This window comes from Pelophylax lessonae (genome assembly GCF_965119305.1).
Source record: "Pelophylax lessonae genome assembly, chromosome: 9".
Lineage (NCBI taxonomy): Eukaryota > Metazoa > Chordata > Amphibia > Anura > Ranidae > Pelophylax > Pelophylax lessonae.
In genome coordinates, this window is record NC_138776.1 from 61956075 (window position 1) to 61975946 (window position 19872).

Here is a 19872-nt window from a genome sequence, read left to right on the forward strand (position 1 = left end):
GGTCCTTCGGCGTGTCTTATTTTTGGCTCAAATGCAGGTCTGTGGACCAGACTTCTAAAAAGCCCTCAACTGATCTTCCCTTTTCAAGGAGATCGCCTGTTTGGAGCTACCCTGATGATATAAGGTCCGCCTCTGGAGCATCCAAACGAACCTGGACTGGCAAGCCAAAAGCTGGCTTCTCCAGACCCACGGACAAGGCTCCTTCAGCATGAAGGTGCGACCTCACCCGTTTTGGGGGTGTTGGGGGGGGGGGGCGCTTCTTTGCTGGTATACGTGGTCTTCCCTTGTGCAAGGTAAGTGGGTCCACAAAGTCATTCGCTCCGGCTACAATATCCTGTTTCGCTCCTGTCCCCCAGCAATGTTCTTTCCTTCCAACTTGCGCCTGTCCCTGGACCGCTTACAGGGTCTGTTTGGCTCAGTACAAGACCTGCTACATGGGGTGATTGATTGTCCTGGTTTACGACCTTGGGCTACTTGGATCTCCTTCTGCGAGCGGAGTCTCCTTCTGCTCTGGTAGAAAACCTGGTGATCACAATACGAACTCTGTGGGAGTTCGGCTGGAATTTGACTTTTCAGAAATCTGCTCTGGTTCCGTCCACAAAGCTGGACTATCTGGGCCTGACTCTTTACTCGGCCTTAGCCAAAGTTCTCCTTCCTCTGGACAAACTCCAGAAATTGCAGGCTGCAATTCGTCTCCTGCTGTGTAACAGATGGTCATCCCTCCAAACTTGCATGCGGGTGCTGGGCCTGATAGTGTCTACCTTCGAGGCAGTTCCGTTTGCACAGTTCATATGAGGTCCCTGCAAAGGGAGATTCTGACCAAATGGGACAAGACTCCGTAGTCTCTGGACAATCAGATCCGGCTGAGTCTGGGAACGAAGAGGTCCTTGATATGGTGGCTTTGTTCTCCGGCGCTTGAGCTGGGCAAATCCCTACTCTCCTTGTATTGGACAGTGGTCACCACGGATGCAAGCCTGTCCGGCTGGAGAGGCATCTTGGGCAACATTCTGCTCAGGGGATCTGGACGCTGGAAGAGTCCAGACCTACCGATCAATGTCTTGGAACTTCCGATAGATCAGACTGTCTGAACCATTGGACAGATTGTCTTCAGGGTTGTCCAGTGTGCATTCAATCGGACAATGCCATGGTGGTGGCTTATGTCAATAACCAAGGGGGCACAAGAAGTGTCTTGGTGGCTCTGGAGGTAGCGGGCATTCTAAGGTGGGCAGAACAGTTCATTCCAGCCCTCTCCGCCGTACACATTCCCGGGGTGGAAAACTGGCAGGCGTTGGACCAAGGGGACTTGTCCCGGAGGTGTTTCATCAGTTGTCTCCGATGGGCCATCCCTGAGGTGGATCTGTTGGCATCTCGGCTCAACAGAAAGGTGCAGAGGTTTGTATCTCGGCCACGGGATCCTCTGGCGGACGCCGCGGACACGCTGGTGGCTCCGTGGGGGTCAATATCGTCTGATTTACACCTTTCTTCCTCTCAAGCTTCTACCAAGACTTCTACACAGGATCGAGGCAGAAATGATTCCGGTCATCTTATTGGCTCCAGACTGGCCTCACCGGGCTTGGTACGCCGATCTAGTGTGGCTGGTCGCCGACATTCCTTGGAAGCTTCCTCTTAGGGAGAATCTGCTGTCCCAAGGACTTGCATCTTGCTTTACAGTCGCTGGCTTTGAGGGTTTGGCTGTTGAACGCCAGGCGCTGAAGCATAGAGATTTAAAGCTAGGAAATCTACTTCTAGGTGGATCTACCATTGTACGTGACGTGGTGTGAGTCTCTTGGGGTTCATCCTCACACCTTCTCGGTGGCTCGGATCTTGACCTTCCTTCAACGGGGGGGGGGGGGGGGGGTGTGTTGAACAGAAATCGGCCTGGAGCACCATCAAGGGCCGCCAGGTGTCAGCTTTGACTGCCTTCTTCACGCACTCCCTGGTGCGTATCTTTCTTCAGGGTGTCTGACATTTGGTTCCTCCCAGTGCGGGCACCGTTGCCGATTTGTGACCTCAATTTGGTGCTTTCGGTCTTCCAGAAGCCTCCCTTTGAGAATCTTCGGGAGATTCCCTTGCTTACTCTGTCCCAGAAGGTGGCCTTTTTGGTGGCTATCACCTCTGCACGCAGGGTGTCTGAACTGACCGCGTTATCCGTTCCACCTTACCTGATCATTCACAGAGATAAGGTGGTTCTTCGCCCCTGTCCGTCGTTACTTCCAAAGTTTGTTTCTGGTTTCCATTTAAATTAAGAATTTGTGTTGCCTTCCCTGTGTCCCAGGCCTTAACATCCAAAGGAAATTGTCTTGCTTGCCTTCGATGTGGTCTGGAGTCTGGACAATTGGGGTGTACCTGGCAGCTATGGAGTCTTTCAGAAAGTCAGACACTTTGTGCTCACAGATGGGCCTCGCAAAGGGTTGTACGCTTCCTCTGCGACCATTTCCAGATGGATCAGACAGACAGCGATTCAGGCCTATTCCATCAAGCGTCATGTTCCTCCTTTCCCTGTTAAGGTGCACTCTACTCGGGTGCTTAGTGCCTCCTGGGCTTTCTGTCATCATTCGTCAGTGACGCAGGCTTGCAAGGCGGCCACTTGATCGTCGGTGCACACTTTAACAAAGTTTTATAAAGTGGATCTTCCTGTTGCCTGGTTGGCTAGTGTTTTAGCCCTGAGAATTTTTTTTTTTTTTTTTTGCTGTTCCCACCCCTCATGTTTAACACTGCTTTGGGACATCCCAATGGTTATGAAGATCTAAAGCTGTATCCGTCAATGAACGAAAGAGAAAATTAGATTTTTTACTTATTGTAAAATCGATTTCTTTGATGTTCGACGGACACAGCACCCACCCCTCTGTGGAGTTGTAATTCTTCTGACACTGCCCATAGGCGTACCCAGAATTTTTTTTTTTTTTCTGCCTAGTGTCCCACTCCTCTAGGGGGCAGTATAAACCAATGGTTATGAAGATCTTATGCTGGTTCCGTCAATGAACATCGGAGAAATGGATTTTACGTTAATTCAAAAATCCCATTAGCTATTGATTGACTTCTGTTGAACAGACCTGGTGGGAAAAAGTTGCTCATTCAGCGTTGATCTGTGTATTCTGACAGTGCAGGAGGGACGATTCCTTTATACACTTTGAATGAGTGGATGGGGGATCTGTTTAGTTTTCTGAATGGGGAAAAAAAAATCGAATCTTAATGCCTAAATTATTGGCATAACCTGCTACTGTACGCTATTAAGTGTAAGGTAACTGTGCTTAATCTGTTTACAGGCTGTTGATTATTATCACAAAGCATTGAAGTCTCTGGATAAAAGAGATACTCATCAGGCTGTGTGGGACTCTGTTTATTGGGAGCTGTCTACAACTTATTTTACAATGGCCACTCTACTGCAGGACTATGCACCCATCTCCAGGAAAGCACAGGAGCAGGTAGGTGTGCTTATAGTCTGCTTATAGTCTGCTGACAGATTTCTAATGTGATCATACTGTGTGTCCCAGCATGCAGGTCTCAGAGCTGTTTAAGCTCAGAAAAGTGCAGCGCAAATAACCAATCAATATTCTATATCTTTAAAGTCCATTAATATTTTATAGTTAGCTGGATGTATGCCACTGTGATGAGGATGTGCTTCCAAGCCAAAACATGAAAATATCCATATGAATCCAGCCCATCCACCAAAGACCTCAGCAGCCACTACCCTCTTCGATTTGGCAAATCCCCTCTTAGTTTTGGCAAAAGGAATATTAAGCCTTCCCATATACTGGGGAACAACTGTGGTCCAAAGATCAATCGATGGTGTAGAAGATGCTCTCTACTCGAAAAATGTGAAAAAATAAAACTGGATCTAGTGATCTCTGTATATAAAGCTTATTTTTTTTTAAAAAGATGGTAAAACACAAGTAAAGCACTTGTGCCAAGTGCATACCAAGAGTGCTCAGATAACAAGTAAAACCAATAAGATGGCTGCAGGTGATGTCTGTATGTAGCTTCTCCCCCGTGGGGGAGAGTATCTTCTACACCAGGCATCACTAAATGGCGGCCCGCGGGCCAAGTCCGGCCCCGCAGCGGTCGCGCCATTTAGGATCTGTTTTTCCCTCTGCTGCCGCCGCTGCAGCTGCAGCTCTGTCTTTACAGAGCTGACATCGGAGGAGCAGCGCAGTGATTCACGGAGGACGGGGGCTGGTACAGTTAACTGATTGGTTGCTAGAACTGCCCTGTATTCTAGCAACCAATCAGTTACCTGGGGCAGGTCCCGCCCTCCGTGCATCCCTTTGAGCACTTCCGATGTCAGCTGCTGTGCCTCCGATGTCAGCCACGCTGCCCTGTTTAAGGTAGGACAGGGAAGAGGCACTGCTAATGTAAAGGGGGAAAGAGGGGGGAAATCAAAGAGGCAGAAAAGTAAAGGAGTGATACGGTATGAAGGGGGATGGGGTTCTACAAAGGGGGTGAGGATTAGAATGTGAAGGGGGGCTGGAGACTGCAGTGTGAAGGGGGGTTTGAAAAAAAAGGAGATGAGCACAGGAATGTCTGAGGGTGCTATAAAGGGGGTGAGGACAAGAATGTTAATGGGGGGGCTGGGGACTGCAGTGTGAAGGAGGGGCACAATAAAATGGGAGAGGACAGTTATATGAAGGGGTGCTATTAAGGGGATGAGGACAGTTATATGAAGGGGGTGCTATGAAGGGGGGAGAATAGTTATTTGAAGGGGGGTGCTATGAAGGAGGGAGGACAGTTATGTGAAGGGGGGTGCTATAAAGAGTATGAGGAAAGGAATGTGAAGGGTGGATGATATGAAAGGGGCTTGGAATTGCAATTTAAAGTAGGGGGTGATATAAAGGGGGGCCGCTGACAAAAATGTTATGGGCTGAAGACTGTAATGTGAAGGGGGATGATGTACAGGGGGACTGAGAACACTGATGTAATAAAGAGGATTGTGATGTGAAGGATTGTAAACTAGGTTCACATTATTGCGTAACGCGTGTAGGCGGCAGATTTATTTCAGTGGGCTGCCTTGTAAGCAGAAACGCAGAAAAATAAGTACCTGACCTTTTTTTTTTTTTTCTTTTTAATTGCGCCGTACCAAGCTGCATGGTACTGCGGCACCATGTGATGTGGCACTCGTAAAGACGCGCCATGTTTGCGCATTGTGCAGAGGACGGTGCCATTGAGAGCCAAACATATGATTCGGACCTCGGTTTGAAGAAAATTTTACCTACTGGACCTTCATGAATTTTAATTCATTACCCCTGTTCTACACCATCGATTGATCTTTGGACCACTGTTGTTCCCCAGTATATGGGAAGGCTTATTAGACCTTTTGGTCAAAACTATGAGGTGAGCAGCTGATGTCTTTTTGGTGTATGGGCTGAGTTCACACTGACATTTGCAGGTTTTGGCTTGGATGCACATCCTCGTCAGTGGCATACATCCTGCTTACTATGAAATATTCATGGACTTTAAAAGATATAGAATATTGATTGGCTATTTGCGCTGCACGGCTTGAGCAAAATCTACTGTTGAGGTGTTGTGTATTAACCTTTTAGTGTTCAGCTTGCAATTCTATTTAGGGATCATTTAGGTTAGTTGCTCTGAATATTCTTTCCTTTTATAGTTCTCAGAGCTGATCTCCATTTCTTGTAGGAGATAATGTATAGGGCTTTCTAAAGCTAGCCATATTCTAGTAGAATTTTATTTAAAAATTTTCATTTTAAGAACATTGGTTCGATTTTCTCATCGTTAGTGGGGGTCAAACTGACGTTCGTTTTTGACCACAGTGACCTAAATTCAAAGGTGCAGGATTGAAATCTTTTTCTGGAATGATCTAATTTCTAACTGTGTGTGTGATTTTCAATAAGAAAATTACAGTACATTCATTCAAAATTCAATGTTTTAAAAGAAAACAAAATTTTGAAGTCCTTTCAAACAACATTTGTCCATTCATTAAATGTACAAAGAATATTTTTGCAGATATTTTGTATGAAAGCTTGCTCAAAAATCTACTAGTGTGTAGTCGGCTTTCAGGAAATCTGGTACATAAAATATTTGTATAGAGCACGCTGTGTTGATCCTTTCTTTAATGTCCTAGAGCTATAGCCTTTAATGATCAGTTTATGACTCCATAGTTCTAGATCACACATTTAAAGTGGAAGGAAAGCCTAAGTTTAATGATTTATTAAAAATGTTCCGCCTCTCCTAGTGTGTGTATATAAGAGAGCACATTTTCTGTCCCTCCACTGCTCATTTTTATTCATATAAGACAGAATATACTGCGCAGCAGATGTAAAAGTGTTCACACAGGTGCTCACAGGGGGGCATGGGACCCTACCCTATATACAAAGCCCATGTAAAGAGCCAAATCAGCAGGCTGTTTCATGTGCTGCAGAGGATTACATCTCCTATCACTTTATTAAAGGTGACTGAACATTCAGCAGGTTATACAAGACAGAGAGTGAATTCCCTCTTAATCAGATGTGGTGCTGGCCTCTTTAGCCACTTTTGATAGAAAGTGATGGCAGACAAGATTTGTGTGTGTATGTATGTATGTATATGTATGTGTGTGTGTGTGTGTGTGTGTGTATATATATATATATATATATATATATATATATATATATATATATATATATATATATATATATATATATATAATATATGTGTGTGTGTGTGTGTATGTGTATATATATATATATATATATATATATATATATATATATATATATATATATATATATATATATATATATATATATATATATATGTGTGTGTATGTGTATATATATATATATATATATATATATATATATATATATATATATATATAATATACTGGAGCTCAAAATTAGAGAACAGTTTATGAACGTGCAATTTTTATTTATTTTTTTCCCTCAGAAATTATGTAATCTTCATTGCTCAACATTTGATGGAATTTTTGGCGATACCATGCTAATAGAATAGTGTTTTTCAAAATAACCAGAGCACTTCAACAAAATAAAAAAAATAAAAACTTATTTTGTAGAAAACACAATGATCAGGCCCCGTTCACATAGGGGCGATCCGACTTTGTGGGGTGACCTCCGAGGTCGCGGTGCGAGCAGCGCGCCGCGACCTCGGAGCTGCCGCCACGGACTTCATAACATTGAAGTCTATGGCGGTCGCCTCTGGGTCGCCCCAAAGAAGCTCCGGACCCTTTTTCTAAGTCGGAGCGACTTGTGTCGCTCCTATTAGAACGGGTCCGCAGCTTCCCTATGGAAGGTGACCTACGGCGACCTGTGAGGCGACCAGGTCACCTCACAGGTCCCCTTAGTGTGAACGGGGGCTTAAAATTAGAGAAAAGCAATGATTGTAGCAAGGAGAAAGATTGCTACTAAAGTTTCTGAAAGTAACCACAATCCACAATTAGTAGGAAGTGGGCGGGCCCTTGCTTTAAATGACTTCAGTACATCCACAGGACATCACTAGTCTCTCAGACTGCTCTGGTGTGATTTTGTTCCACTCTTCTTCCAGACTCTTCCACAGTTCAGTGACTGTATTGGGTTTATTGGCCATAACTTTGTCGCCAAGTGTTTTCAATAGGTTTTGTATTGGGTTTAGATCAGAACTCTGGGCTGGCTCCAAGGAACTGCTTTACCCGTTCTGCTGTGTGACAGGGTGCATTGTCGTGCATGGAAATTGCTGGCTGATTGGGTGATGAACGCAGGGAAGGAAGCGCATGTTGTCGAAGGTTCTGATAAACATTTGCATTCACTCTGCCATATAGCTGTATAAGTGGGCCAACTCCTGCTGCAGAAAACATCCTCCAAGTCATGACGCTATCCCCTCCACCTTTCACTGACTTCTTCACACACTTTTGGGTTCAGTCTTTCCCCAGTTTGATGACAAACATAATGTTTCCCATCAGACCCAAATAAATGAAATTTGCTTTCATCACTAGAGTGAACTTGGGACCAGTTCTCCTCTGTGGGGCTGATGCTTGTAGACTGCACATCGCAGTGTCAAATTTTTAATTTTTTTTGTTAGGTCTTTATTAAAATGTTTGGGGTTGCAACTAACGTTTATTTTCATAATCGATTAGTTGGCTGATTGTTTTTCGATCAATCGGATAATAACCTTTAAAAAAAAGGGTGTATAATTTAGTTAAAGTATGGGTTTCTGTTTTTTTTCAGAATCCTACTTACCTAGGTGGATGCAGCATCGGTCCCATGGTGACGCTACACTGAGAACGGAGCAATCAAACGCCATTCGCTCGGTTCTCTCCATGAGCACAGAGCTGTTGACTCTCCGCCTTCGCTCACTGGAGTGCTGGGTTGTGGAGGGGTGGGTGCGGCCAGCTCAGGCTCTCTGCAGTTCGCTAAGAGGCTGAGCTGGTGACGGTCCAGGGATCTGGCGGATCCTGACTCCATGGTCGTGATGACGCGGTGCCTGGACTGACTTCTGGGACGTCAGCAGAGAGCAGACTTCAGCCCACTCTCTGCTGAAAACTGGTCACAGGAGTGCAGAACAAACTGCACTCCTGTTATCCACGGGGGAGATGTACAGCTAAACAAGCTTTGGCTGTACATCTCCTTTTAATATGTAAGGTTTAAAAAAAGGCAATTTTGCTCTTGAATGTCTCTATGCAGTGGTAAATATAAATAACCAGCTATATGGTTAGGGAGCAAAATCTCGAGTCCACTCTCAGAATAACAGACAGAAGAGATGTTTATACTATTAGAGGTTGAATCTGGTAAATATCATCAGACTCTGACATCAAATTTTTTATTTAAAGAAAAAAAAATTAAAGACTGTTGACAATTTTCAGACAGAACCATAATATGTATGACAGACTCCCTTGTCATAGGCTGGTGACTTGATAAAAGCTCCCTGTTTCTAATGTCACTTATGCTAATCGTTTATTTAATCAATAGTGAGGTCAAATCAACGTTCGTTTTCTACCACAGTGTCGGTAAAATTTGAAGGAGCAGAATAGAAAACTTGTTGGTCAAAATTATTTTCAGACATTGTATATTGATTTTTATTCAGAATCTACAGTCATTTTATAACTGAACGTTAAAAGGAAGTTCAACTTTCAAACAAAATTATTTTATTCAGCGAATGTAGAAAGATTTTTTGTATGAATAGTCTCGTCTGAAAATTGATACGTGTATGACCAGCATAAGACTCGGTTCACACCTATGCTGTTTGCTTTTGATCCGTTTCTGCAGTGCTTTTTGGTGTGCGTTTTTGCACACGATTTTGCTGCGCTTTGCATTGTTAATGCTTTTTTTTTGGCAAATCTGTTGTTGGGCAGATTGAAAAAATGCAAATTGCGGGAAAAACGCACTGCATGCTTTTCTGCAGCTTTTCCAATGAAGTCTATTGAACCAAAAAAGCAAAAACCAATTGGCTGACCAACTAATTGATTATGAAAATAGTTGACCACTATTTTCATAATCGATTAGTTGTTTTGGGCCGAAAAACGTCATTAATTTCTATTGGCTGCAGCACAGTGTAATGCGATGGATTGCATCTTGGCACGTTGAGCTGGAAAAAAGTACCGCATTCCATACCGCAGGTCCAGAGTTGCTTACTGTGTTTATGCAGGTGCTTGTAGGTATGTACAGCCATCAACCTCCATAGGCGGATGTATGCAGCACCTGTGGGCTCCCTGGCAGGGCAAAATGCCCGAAGTTAAGCTATACAGTCCGATATGGTGATGGGCAAGAGCCCCTAGTACAGCTTACAGTGCAAAGAAAAGACCAGCCATACATAGTTTTAATATATAGGTACATTGTTAGGTTGAAAAAGGACACAAGTCCATCTGGCTCAACCAATAAAAAAAAAAAAAAGGAAAGAAAACCCAGCCATGCAATCCCATATACACCATCCTATACCCAAAGTTGATATTTATCAAAACATATGAAATTTATTTTCAAGTTTATAGTATTACTGCAGGCAGGGAGGCAAAAGCATGGAACAAACTACCTTTTTACCAGAAATAATTTGGATTGAATCTAGCTGCCTGTGATGTTCATGCTCTCATTCAAAAAAATAAAGATGTGTTTTTTTTTTTTTTTTTTTTAATTCCGACGTGTTGTCTGCAGATTGAGAGAGAGGTGACGGAAGCCATGATGAAGTCTCTAAAGTACTGCGATGTGGAAACTGTGTCCGCTCGACAGCCTTTATGTCAGTACCGTGCTGCAACCATCCATCACAGGCTCGCCTCCATGTATCACAGCTGTCTGAGAAACCAGGTACATGTCTTCTATATGGATGTTCTTTCCACGTATATCTGTATATTTCTGTCTCTGACCCTATTGGGGCGATTTCTCTCTCCCTTCCTGTTTCTGTGGTGGTTGTAAAAGTAATGGGGCGAGGGGTTCAGACCTCACTGGGACATCGCCGGGACAGGCAATCGCAAACCATAATGACGTCAGAAGTTCTCTTTTTTCTACTTTTACTAAACTGTGCTTTTGTTTTAGGTCCGTGTCTCTTTCAGAAAAAATTTCCATTTCTTCCCTTCCTGAAAGCTGAAAATCTCCAGCAAAACAAAGTAACTGACAGGTTCTAACTCTTACCCAGCTGTATCCAAATATGAAAATGTTTAACTGGAGTTGCGCTTTAAAGCAATTAGAGGAATATATAGACTATTTCTGACTTCCTTCTAAAAATGCTGGTTGTCTAACTGATGCTGATTCATTAGCTTTTACATGGAGGTAGCACTAATTGCTCATTACATGTGTGGGTTTGGCATCCTTTAACCACTTGCATACTGGGCACTTTTACTCCTTTCCTGCCCAGGCCAATTTTCACCTTTTAGCGATGTCGCACTTTAAATGACAATTGTGCAGTCATGCAACACCGTACCCAAATGAAATTTTAACCTTTCTTTTTCACAAGAATAGAGCTTTCTTTTGGTGGTATTTAATCACCACTGGGTTTTTGTTATTTTTTTTTTTTGCTAAATAAATGATAAAAAAAAAGTTTTTCATAGTTTTGTTATAAAATTTTGTAAACGGGGATTTTTTTTTCTCCTTCACTGATGTATGCTGATGAGGCTGCGCTAATAGATGGCACTGATAGGTGACACTGATGAGGAGGCACTAGTAGGTGGGACTGCTCTGATAATCGGTGCCCTGATTATTAGTGTAGATGTCTCTTTCACACAAGCCAGTTATCGGCTCTCCTTACGCTGTCAGCGTGACACAGCTGATCATGTGGTAAAAGGTCACTGTGATTGCCCCTTTACCCCGATCTGTGATCAGCTGTGTCCTAGTGACACCGCGATCACGGGAGGACGTCATATGACGCCCTCCCAGAACTGGCTGGCTGTGCTGTAGCCCTCATTCGGCTATAGTGTGGTCGGCAAGTGGTTAATTCATTGCTGTTTTTCAGTCATTAACATGACAGCTTTTTTACCTATCTGCATTCTCAGGTAACATCAGAGTTTTTTTTTTTTTTTTTTTTTTAAGGATACATTCACCTTTGAAACAAGGTACATCTGTTTTTAGGGTGGAGCATGTAATGTGCTCCAGCTCCTGCCTCCTCTCCTCCTGCTCCCTCCCTCCTGTGACAACAGGCAGGGGATCTTCTCCCCGCACCCACTATCAGAATTTTAAAAACTGCACAGGTGTGCAGGACTCCGCCCACATACCCGTGTCCTTTTATTATTCAGAGTTTTGTAAAAGAATGGACTACATCTACTGTCGGCCTCCGTAGTCAGCAGTTTGGAGTTCTCAAGGAATTGTGAGGACGCTGGTGAGCGCGCTCCTAGTTCATTGATTCTTCCTGTCATTCAGTAAGCCCATAGTAATGTACTGCTGTTTATACAGGCAGTCCCCAGGTTACAAGATAAGTTCTGTAGGTTTGTTCTTAAGTTGAATTTTTATGCGAGTTGAAACCGGAACTCGTCTTCTTCCTTCTGCTTTCTTCCTTCTTTCTACTTTTTTTTTTTTTTTCTTTGTGTAACTCCATTACATTTTGCATCGTTCACATAGGGAAGGATTGACACCCCTGTAACGTTTTGTTTTGCGGTCTGTGCCCCTGTTCAGAAGATTTCACCTCACTTTCTGTCCCTGTGACAATTGGGTTTTGGAAATGTTGGGTTTTTGTGGAAACAAGGATTGGTGTTAAACCTTCAGTGGAGACACCTTTTTCACATGATAACTCTTACAGGAGTGAATTTTCCTTCCTAGGGGTAGATTTAACCTTACGTCCTGTAGATAGATAGATGTCTGAGAAAAATGTGTGTAAACACTCGTATAGGCATATAATGGTGAGTAAGCGTATAGACGAAAAATTCTTCTTCATTGCCAGTGTTAAAATAGACTCATTTATACTCGTGTACACGTTCTTATAGATACGTAAACAAGCGTATACGTGTAAATTACTGCACTCAAATGTAAAAAAATGTTTTTGTTTTTGTACTCATTGCTGTATTACTGATATGATCTTTACACTGTGTGCATTGTTCCATAGACAACAGAGCATCTCCTTTCAAATCCGTAAAAAATGCAGGATTACTTCCTTCCGTGTGCAAGAGGCATTACTGCCTGCTTGTATTGGAGGTACAGTCAGTGTACTTACTGACAGTCTGCAGGATCCAAGTATTGCACCCGCGATCTGCTGATCGCCGGTGCCATGCCTTACAGGCTGTTTAGTTAATAAAAAAAAAAAAAAAAGAATGCACTTTTTTTTTTTTTTTTTTTTTTTTTTTTTACCCTGCAAAAAGTTGTTCATTTTTTTTAATTTTTTTTTATTTTTTATCTTTAAAGAGGAACCCATACCTGCACTATGTAGAAATGTAAGGATATCCACAATAGCAGTCAAAAATGCTACTATAAATGTCACTAGTTTTCTACTATACTGTACTGTAGTATCTATGTACTGTAAAATCAAGGGGCCCCAGTATGTCTAAAATTATTGTGCAGCGTAGAATGCCATACCTGTAGGCCAAGCATTGCTGCCCAGGGGTGAATTGGTCAGGTTGATGGGCTGCAATGCTTCCCCTCCAGGTATGGCATGTAAACTATGCTCCAATTTCTTTAAGTGGTTGTAAACCTTCACATGTACCCAGTGAAGTGACTAGCATTAGATGAGGCACAAAGATCACAATAAATGCTCCTACATAGGGCTCTGTTCACTTATATGCAAATCGGATGCGTTTTTTGTCTGATGTGGTCAAAACAAATTTAAAGCTGCCACTTCTGGAATCTATGTCCACGAAGCTCCCTGAGTTTGTGTCTTGGCAGAAGCTGTAGCATCTCAAATCCTTTCCAGTGCATAATCATTTGCAGGACGTGTAGTATGCCAATTGGGCTCATCCAGACAAGTTGTTTTTGCCTCCTAAAGGGTTCATTCCTGCTCTGATACTGGGGCACATCTCTTCTTTTTTTAATAAAATGATGTATGTGTTGAAGTTTTTACATTCAATAATTTTTATTGAAAATTTGAAGTCAGAAAAAGAGAAAATACCATGAGCATTACAATAGTCAGGACACTGGCACAAGCTTGTGTTTGAAGTTTTTATGTTTTATCCATATAATCAAATTTTATTTCTTTGGGAAGTTTTATAAAGTACCAATAAAGTCTTTATCCACAATTTTCTATATCGAGTCTCCTTTTGGGATGTGGTATCCCTCTACGTGTTTACATTTTGTCACTAGCCCAATGCTTTATTTAGTTTTCGCTCAGCAGTAGAGCTTTAAGGCCCTTTTCAATGCATTTTTTTTTCTCTGGTAGGAGTAGCTCTGTAGCCAGCAATGGCTTCAGTGGGGTTTGCTAAGCACTGCAAGTATGCTCGAGTCAAGCAAATTTGATCCCAAGGAACCCTTTGTTGGATAAATAAAATACCTGGAGCAGTTTCCAAGAGCTTTGAGTTTTTTGGTTGATGCCTTCGGAGGTTTCCATGCAGCAACTTTTGAGGCTGGGCGTAATATCAATCCAAATGAAGAGAATCCTCTGGCTCAGAAACAAGACCCCAAAGACTTAGAATTCCAGGGAGTAAACCTCTTTCTAGTGAAGAGGCACGCTCGCTTATCTCCCTTTATGGGCTATCTGGGCTCTTGCCCCCTTCACACTCTGTGCTCCAATGTCTCTTTTGAGTCTCAAAAAAGAGCATTTTTTGCAGTACAGGAAAGCTTGCTGTCTTAGATCTGTTCTCTGTCTGATCTGTGTCTTCCCTCTACTTCAGCCTCGTCCTCACCTGTTGCACAGGTTATAGGCAGAGAGTAGATGTTTTGGCAGGAGGTCTTGCAGGCGGCTCTTTAGTGGGATTTATTTTGCCCTTTTCTGTTCTTGGATTGTTGCTGTGTTACTTTGGGACATTCCAAGGAGTCATGAACAATGCTTCCAAATTAACAAATCTCAGGCCCTTTATGACATAGTGGGGTTGATTTACTAAAGCTGGAGAGTGCAAAATCGGGTTCAGGTCTGCATAAAAACCAATCAGCTTCCAGATTTTTTTGTCAAAGCCTAATTGAACAAGCTGAAGTTAGAAGTTGATTGGCTAATGTGCACAGCTGCACCATATTTTGCATTCTCCAGTTTTAGTAAATCAACCTCAGTGTAACTTTGAGCATAGGAACACGCTGAAGAGGCTTGAATTTCAGTAAACTGCTGAATCTGGCAACTTCAAGTCATGGGTGGGACCTGTTCTGCACCACCCAGCTCCACAAATTTCCATCCTAAAATCTAAGATGTGTGGAAAATTCTTGGCCGAACAGTGATTGCAGACAAACGCATGCAGTTTCTGTTTGGGTATTCTGACAGCTGTGGGAGCAGGGGCTGTCGGAGAACAAAAGCTAGCTGGGGAGATTCCTTCATTTAATGTTATTTAGCATTGATAGGAGAATCAAGTGGTTTCTTTCACTTCGCCAATAACGCGTTTGGCCAGCCTTGGGCAGGACTAGTTTATGATGTTTGTAAAGGTTGGTAGGGTTTATTTATGTTTTGCCCATGTGGTATGTGATTCTGATGATCACTTTTTTATATGTGCTTAGAGGGGTACATTTCTGCTTGCAAGACTTTTTAGCATTCTTCCAATCTGTCTGATCTGTACAATAATGCAGCTACAAGAAAGAAAATTGTAGAAAGTTTTCAGGGCATAGTATGTTGTCTCCTATCTGCATTGCCCCGTGTAGTAGACCACTTGTATCACAGTACTTGTTTTTTCTGCAGGTAGGGGATGAGCACACAAGAAAGCAGCATCGTGTTCTAGCCGATCTCCACTACAGCAAAGCAGTAAAGCTCTTCCAGGTGCTGAAGGACGCTCCATGTGAGCTTCTCCGAGTGCAGCTCGAGAGAGTGGCCTTTGCAGAGTTCCAAATGTCTAGTAAGTTCTCCATTATGATGTTTTGTAGTATCATTAACGCATGTTTGGCTCCAAGTAAGACCTGTATATTCATGTTGCTGTTTTCCTGTGCTAGAGACCTCATTGCTTCAGTGTTTTTCAGCAATACCTCCATCTTAAGCTTTAGAAGATATTAATCACTTGCCCACCAGCCACAGTATTTATACTGCGGCAGGTCGGCTCTGTTACGCGAAACAGCGTACATGTACGTCACTTCGTGTAGCAGTTAGTTGGCTAGAGGGGGAGCAAATCAGCGGGTCTGGCGGCTACGATCGCTCTCCATGGAGACAAAGCAGCTGTCTGTTGATGTTAACACAGCAGGCCGCTGTTCTTTCAGTGATGAACACAGGGATCCTGTGTTCCTCCTATATAGGAACACAGGTCTCTGTGTTCATCCATCCCCCACACAGTTAGAAAGCATCCCCTAGGCACACATTTAACCCTTTGATCGCCCCTGGTGTTAATCTCTTCCCTGCCAGTATCATTAGTACAGTAACAGTGCATATTTTTAGCACGGATTACTGTAGTAATGTCCCTGGTCTCCCCAAAAGTGTCATGTGTCCGATCTGTCCGCCACAATTTTGCAGTCCTGCTAAAAATAGCTGATCACCGCCATTACTAGTAACAAAAAATAAAAATGACATCTTTCCCCTATTTGGTAGGCGCGATAACAAACCAAACAATATACATTTATTGGGATTTTTTTTTTCCCAAAAATATGTAGCAGAATACATATTGGCCTAAAATGATGAAAATATTTGATTTTTAATTTTTTTTTTTTTTTTATTGGGAATGTTTTATAGCAGAAAGTAAATAATAGTGTTTTTTTCAGAATTGTCGCTGTTATTTTGTTTATATCGGAAAAAATAAAAATCAGAGGTGATCAAATACCACCAAAAGAAAGCTCTATTTGTGGGAAAAAAAGGACACCAATTTTTATTTGGGTGCAGCGTCGCACGACCGCGCAATTATCAGTTAAAGTAACGCAGTGCCAGATTGCAAAAAAAATGGCCTGGTCATTAGGGGGTAAATCCTTCCAGGCCTTAAGTGGTTAAAGTAGTTCTAAAGACAGAAGGTTTATTTACCTTACACACCTAAACTCTATCTATATTTTTTTTGGCAGTTTCTTCTTTTGGTGGCATTTAATAACCACTGTAATTGTTTGTTTTTTTTTTTTTTTTAACTATACAAAGGGAATAAAGATCAACATTTGTGAACAAAAACTAGTTTTCCTACTGTTATAAACATTTCAAATATGGCAGAATAGGATGCAGATGAGATGTATGGGAAAGGGGAGGGGGTTTTAACACTCCCACAATAACATCCCCCTCCATCTTAAAGCGGAGTTCCACCCAAAAATGGAACTTCCGCTTTAGGTATTCCAACCCCCTGACATGCCACATCTGGCATGTCATTTTTTTGGGGGGGGGGGAGCGGGTACCTAGTTTTGACAGGTACCCGCTCCTACTTCCGCTCGGAGCGCCGCGGCGCCCTGAACGGAAGTTCTCCTCTCCCCCTCCCTCCCTGCAATCTTCTGGGACACGTCAGAGGTCCCTGAAGATTGCCGGCCAATCAAGACGCGCAGCGCGACTCGCGCATGCGCAGTGGGTACCCGGCTGTGAAGCCGCAAACTGTCACAGCCGGGTGCCCACAGCAGTGATGCCGAGGGAGAGGATCGAGGCTTCGGGCGGCCGCATCGCTGGACCGTTGGACAGGTGAGTGAAATGGCTGGAACTCCGCTTTAAGTCTTCTGTAATCTACCTAAATGAGAATTGATTTATGAGATTTTTCATCCTCTGTTGTTAGGGGAAGGGGAGGGCTACTGAATGTAAATTGTTTACATTTGTGATTCGCCATCCCAATGATCAGAAGATACAGAAGGACTGTGATTTGCTCTGTTTGCCTTTTATCCGCCCTGTTTAATGACAGCATGATCATAGGCAGTTTCCACACTGGGTGCACACACACAATGTAAACGCAGTGCGGTTTTTAAAAAAAGTTGTCTGTTACACTGTGGCCATCACTGCACCGTAGTGAAGTGGTTAAAGGACCAAGGTAAGTTTGTCTATTGCCAAATCCTCTCCAGTCTTCCTGTGTCCTTGGTATGAGAAGGGGAAAGTGAAGCTAAGCTCAACATTTTTATAGCAAAGATTAGGATTTGCTTTTAAAGCGGATAATCACTGTATCTGAGCACCGGAAATAAAAAACACTGTTCCATTTTAATATCCATCTGTCCGTGTCTCTATGCTTTATTTTGTTGACAAATCGCTTTGAAAAACACCCCCTTGCATTTCTGGCCTTGGCCATCTTGAGTAAGGGCAAATGTTTCGTGTAGAGTTTACTTCCTGGAATCCATCTGCCCTTACCCCAAGCAGGCAGGTAGGAGGGTGTGCTTAGCTGAGAAAACTCTCCTCCTCCTCCTCCCCTTCCCTTCTGAAGACTCCTGGGGTGAATGACCTCATTTGCCTGGGCAAGAAACCAGAAAGTGGCTGAAGAATTGTAAAAAAAAAAAAAAAAAAGTTTAAAACAAGTAAATATTACACACGTTTTTACCCGTTTACTAATGCTGGCAGCATAAGTATTAAAAATGATGTTGATTTGGAGAGTGAAGTTCCACTTTAACTTATCTTTGGATCTACTGATCATATTAACATTCGGATTTCACTGAAAATGGCCCTTTTAGCTCATATGCAATATAATTATTATAATAATAATTATTATTACAATATAATTGGAGTCATCCTCCAATTAAAGCTGGTCTTTCATAAATACCGTATATACTCGAGTATAAGCCGAGGCCCCTACTTTTACCACAAAAAGATGGGAAAAATGATTGATTCGAGTATAAGCCTAGGGTGAGAATGCAGGGTGGCGGGCATTGTACAGGAGAATGCAGGGTGGCAGGCATGGTACAGGAGAATGCAGGGTGGCAGGCATGGTACAGGAGAATGCAGGGTGGCAGGCATGGTACAGGAGAATGCAGGGTGGCTGGCATGGTACAGGAGAATGCAGGGTGGCTGGCATGGTACAGGAGAATGCAGGGTGGCTGGCATGGTACAGGAGAATGCAGGGTGGCTGGCATGGTACAGGAGAATGCAGGGTGGCTGGCATGGTACAGGAGAATGCAGGGTGGCTGGCATGGTACAGGAGAATGCAGGGTGGCTGGCATGGTACAGGAGAATGCAGGGTGGCAAGCATGGTACAAGAGGATGCGGGGTTGCGGGCATACTAGTGCTGCTGTGTTTCACTTACCTGTTCCAGAGACGCCTTCATTTTAAAAATGGCGCCGGCACGTCGCTCGGGAAAGCTGGTTTACGTTCGGCTATTCCCGGCCAGTCCCGAGCGGTGGCGGCGCATGCGCGGTGACATGTATACACCGGGCAGCGCCATTTTTAAATCTTAAACACGTCGGAGCGGCCAGGAACTTTTTTTTTTTTTTTTTGACTTGAGTATAAGCCGAGGGGGAAGTTTTCAGCACAAAAAAATGTGCTGAAAAACTCAGCTTATACTCGAGTATATACGGTAAACCTGCACAATATGATAAAATGAAATGTTTAAATTTTTACCAAAGTCTACTCTTGGGTGCTTCTCTTTGATGCCTCTTTAACTATTTGCTAGGACCACCATTTTTTACTATTTATTTGTTTGTAGAAAATGACGAGTCCTGGATTCCCTGCCAAGGGAAAAATCAGTGTTGATACAACAGTCACTGCAGGAATAATTCATGAACAGGATATGATCTGTTCTAAACCGTGAGGTGCCACGAGCTATACATTGTGTTTATGAATAGTCCTATTTGCCTATTCTGCGACATTCTGATGGATTGTTCACAGGTTCGTACAATCCCTTCTGTAGCTTTGAGTTTGCTCGGCTAGCACAATGCAGATAACATGTGCAGCGGGTGTCCTGCCAGAGGGTATTATAAGAACAGATGTACAGGCAGCATGTGTGGTACATACAAACAAAGATGCTCATTATGATAAAAGTGCCTCCACATGGATGACTCCTATCCAATCTATTATAAACCTGCAGGCTAAAATTACCCCAAATCTGCAAATCCGATTAATTCAACTGAAAAATTGCTGTGCTGGGAAAGTAGAGGGATTTTCTTTTTCTGCCCGCCCTTGTTCACACTTACTGCTGCCAAGCAGTGTCAGTAGTTGCAGAGCTATGTAAATCCTCTGAATTGGTGACGTTTCCTCATTTCAGACTGGGCTTTGAGCACCAACACTGCGTTAAGTGGCAGGACAGACACTTGGAAAAGGCTGGAGGCTTAAGCAGCAAATACAGAGTTTGTTAGAACAGCAAGGAGATGCATTGATCCAACATATAAGCTGCTTTGCATCAGATATATTTGATGTATTTGACATGCTTTAGCTAGATCTTTCCCCCCCTGCATCCTCTTTTTAAAGTTTATTCAAACCTAACAACAAAAATATGATATTGCAGCTTATATAAAGGTCCTTAGATGTGGTGGCTACAATAGTCTTTGCTTTTTTTAGGCTTCTCCTCTTTATTTTTTTAAATAGTGATTCTGCCAGTAACATTGTTTC

At 42.9% G+C, this 19872-nt stretch overlaps 1 protein-coding gene across 2 annotated transcripts in view; it reads left to right on the plus strand.

The window, feature by feature from the left end:
• Positions 1-19872, plus strand: part of EDRF1 (erythroid differentiation regulatory factor 1) — a 146943-nt gene that overhangs the window by 75758 nt on the left and 51313 nt on the right. For both annotated transcript variants that reach the window (XM_082269364.1, XM_082269365.1), the window contains exons 19-21: positions 3267-3425; positions 10074-10223; positions 15148-15301. In XM_082269364.1, the coding sequence (XP_082125490.1) occupies positions 3267-3425; positions 10074-10223; positions 15148-15301 (463 nt within the window). The remainder of the gene's footprint in view (positions 1-3266; positions 3426-10073; positions 10224-15147; positions 15302-19872) is intronic.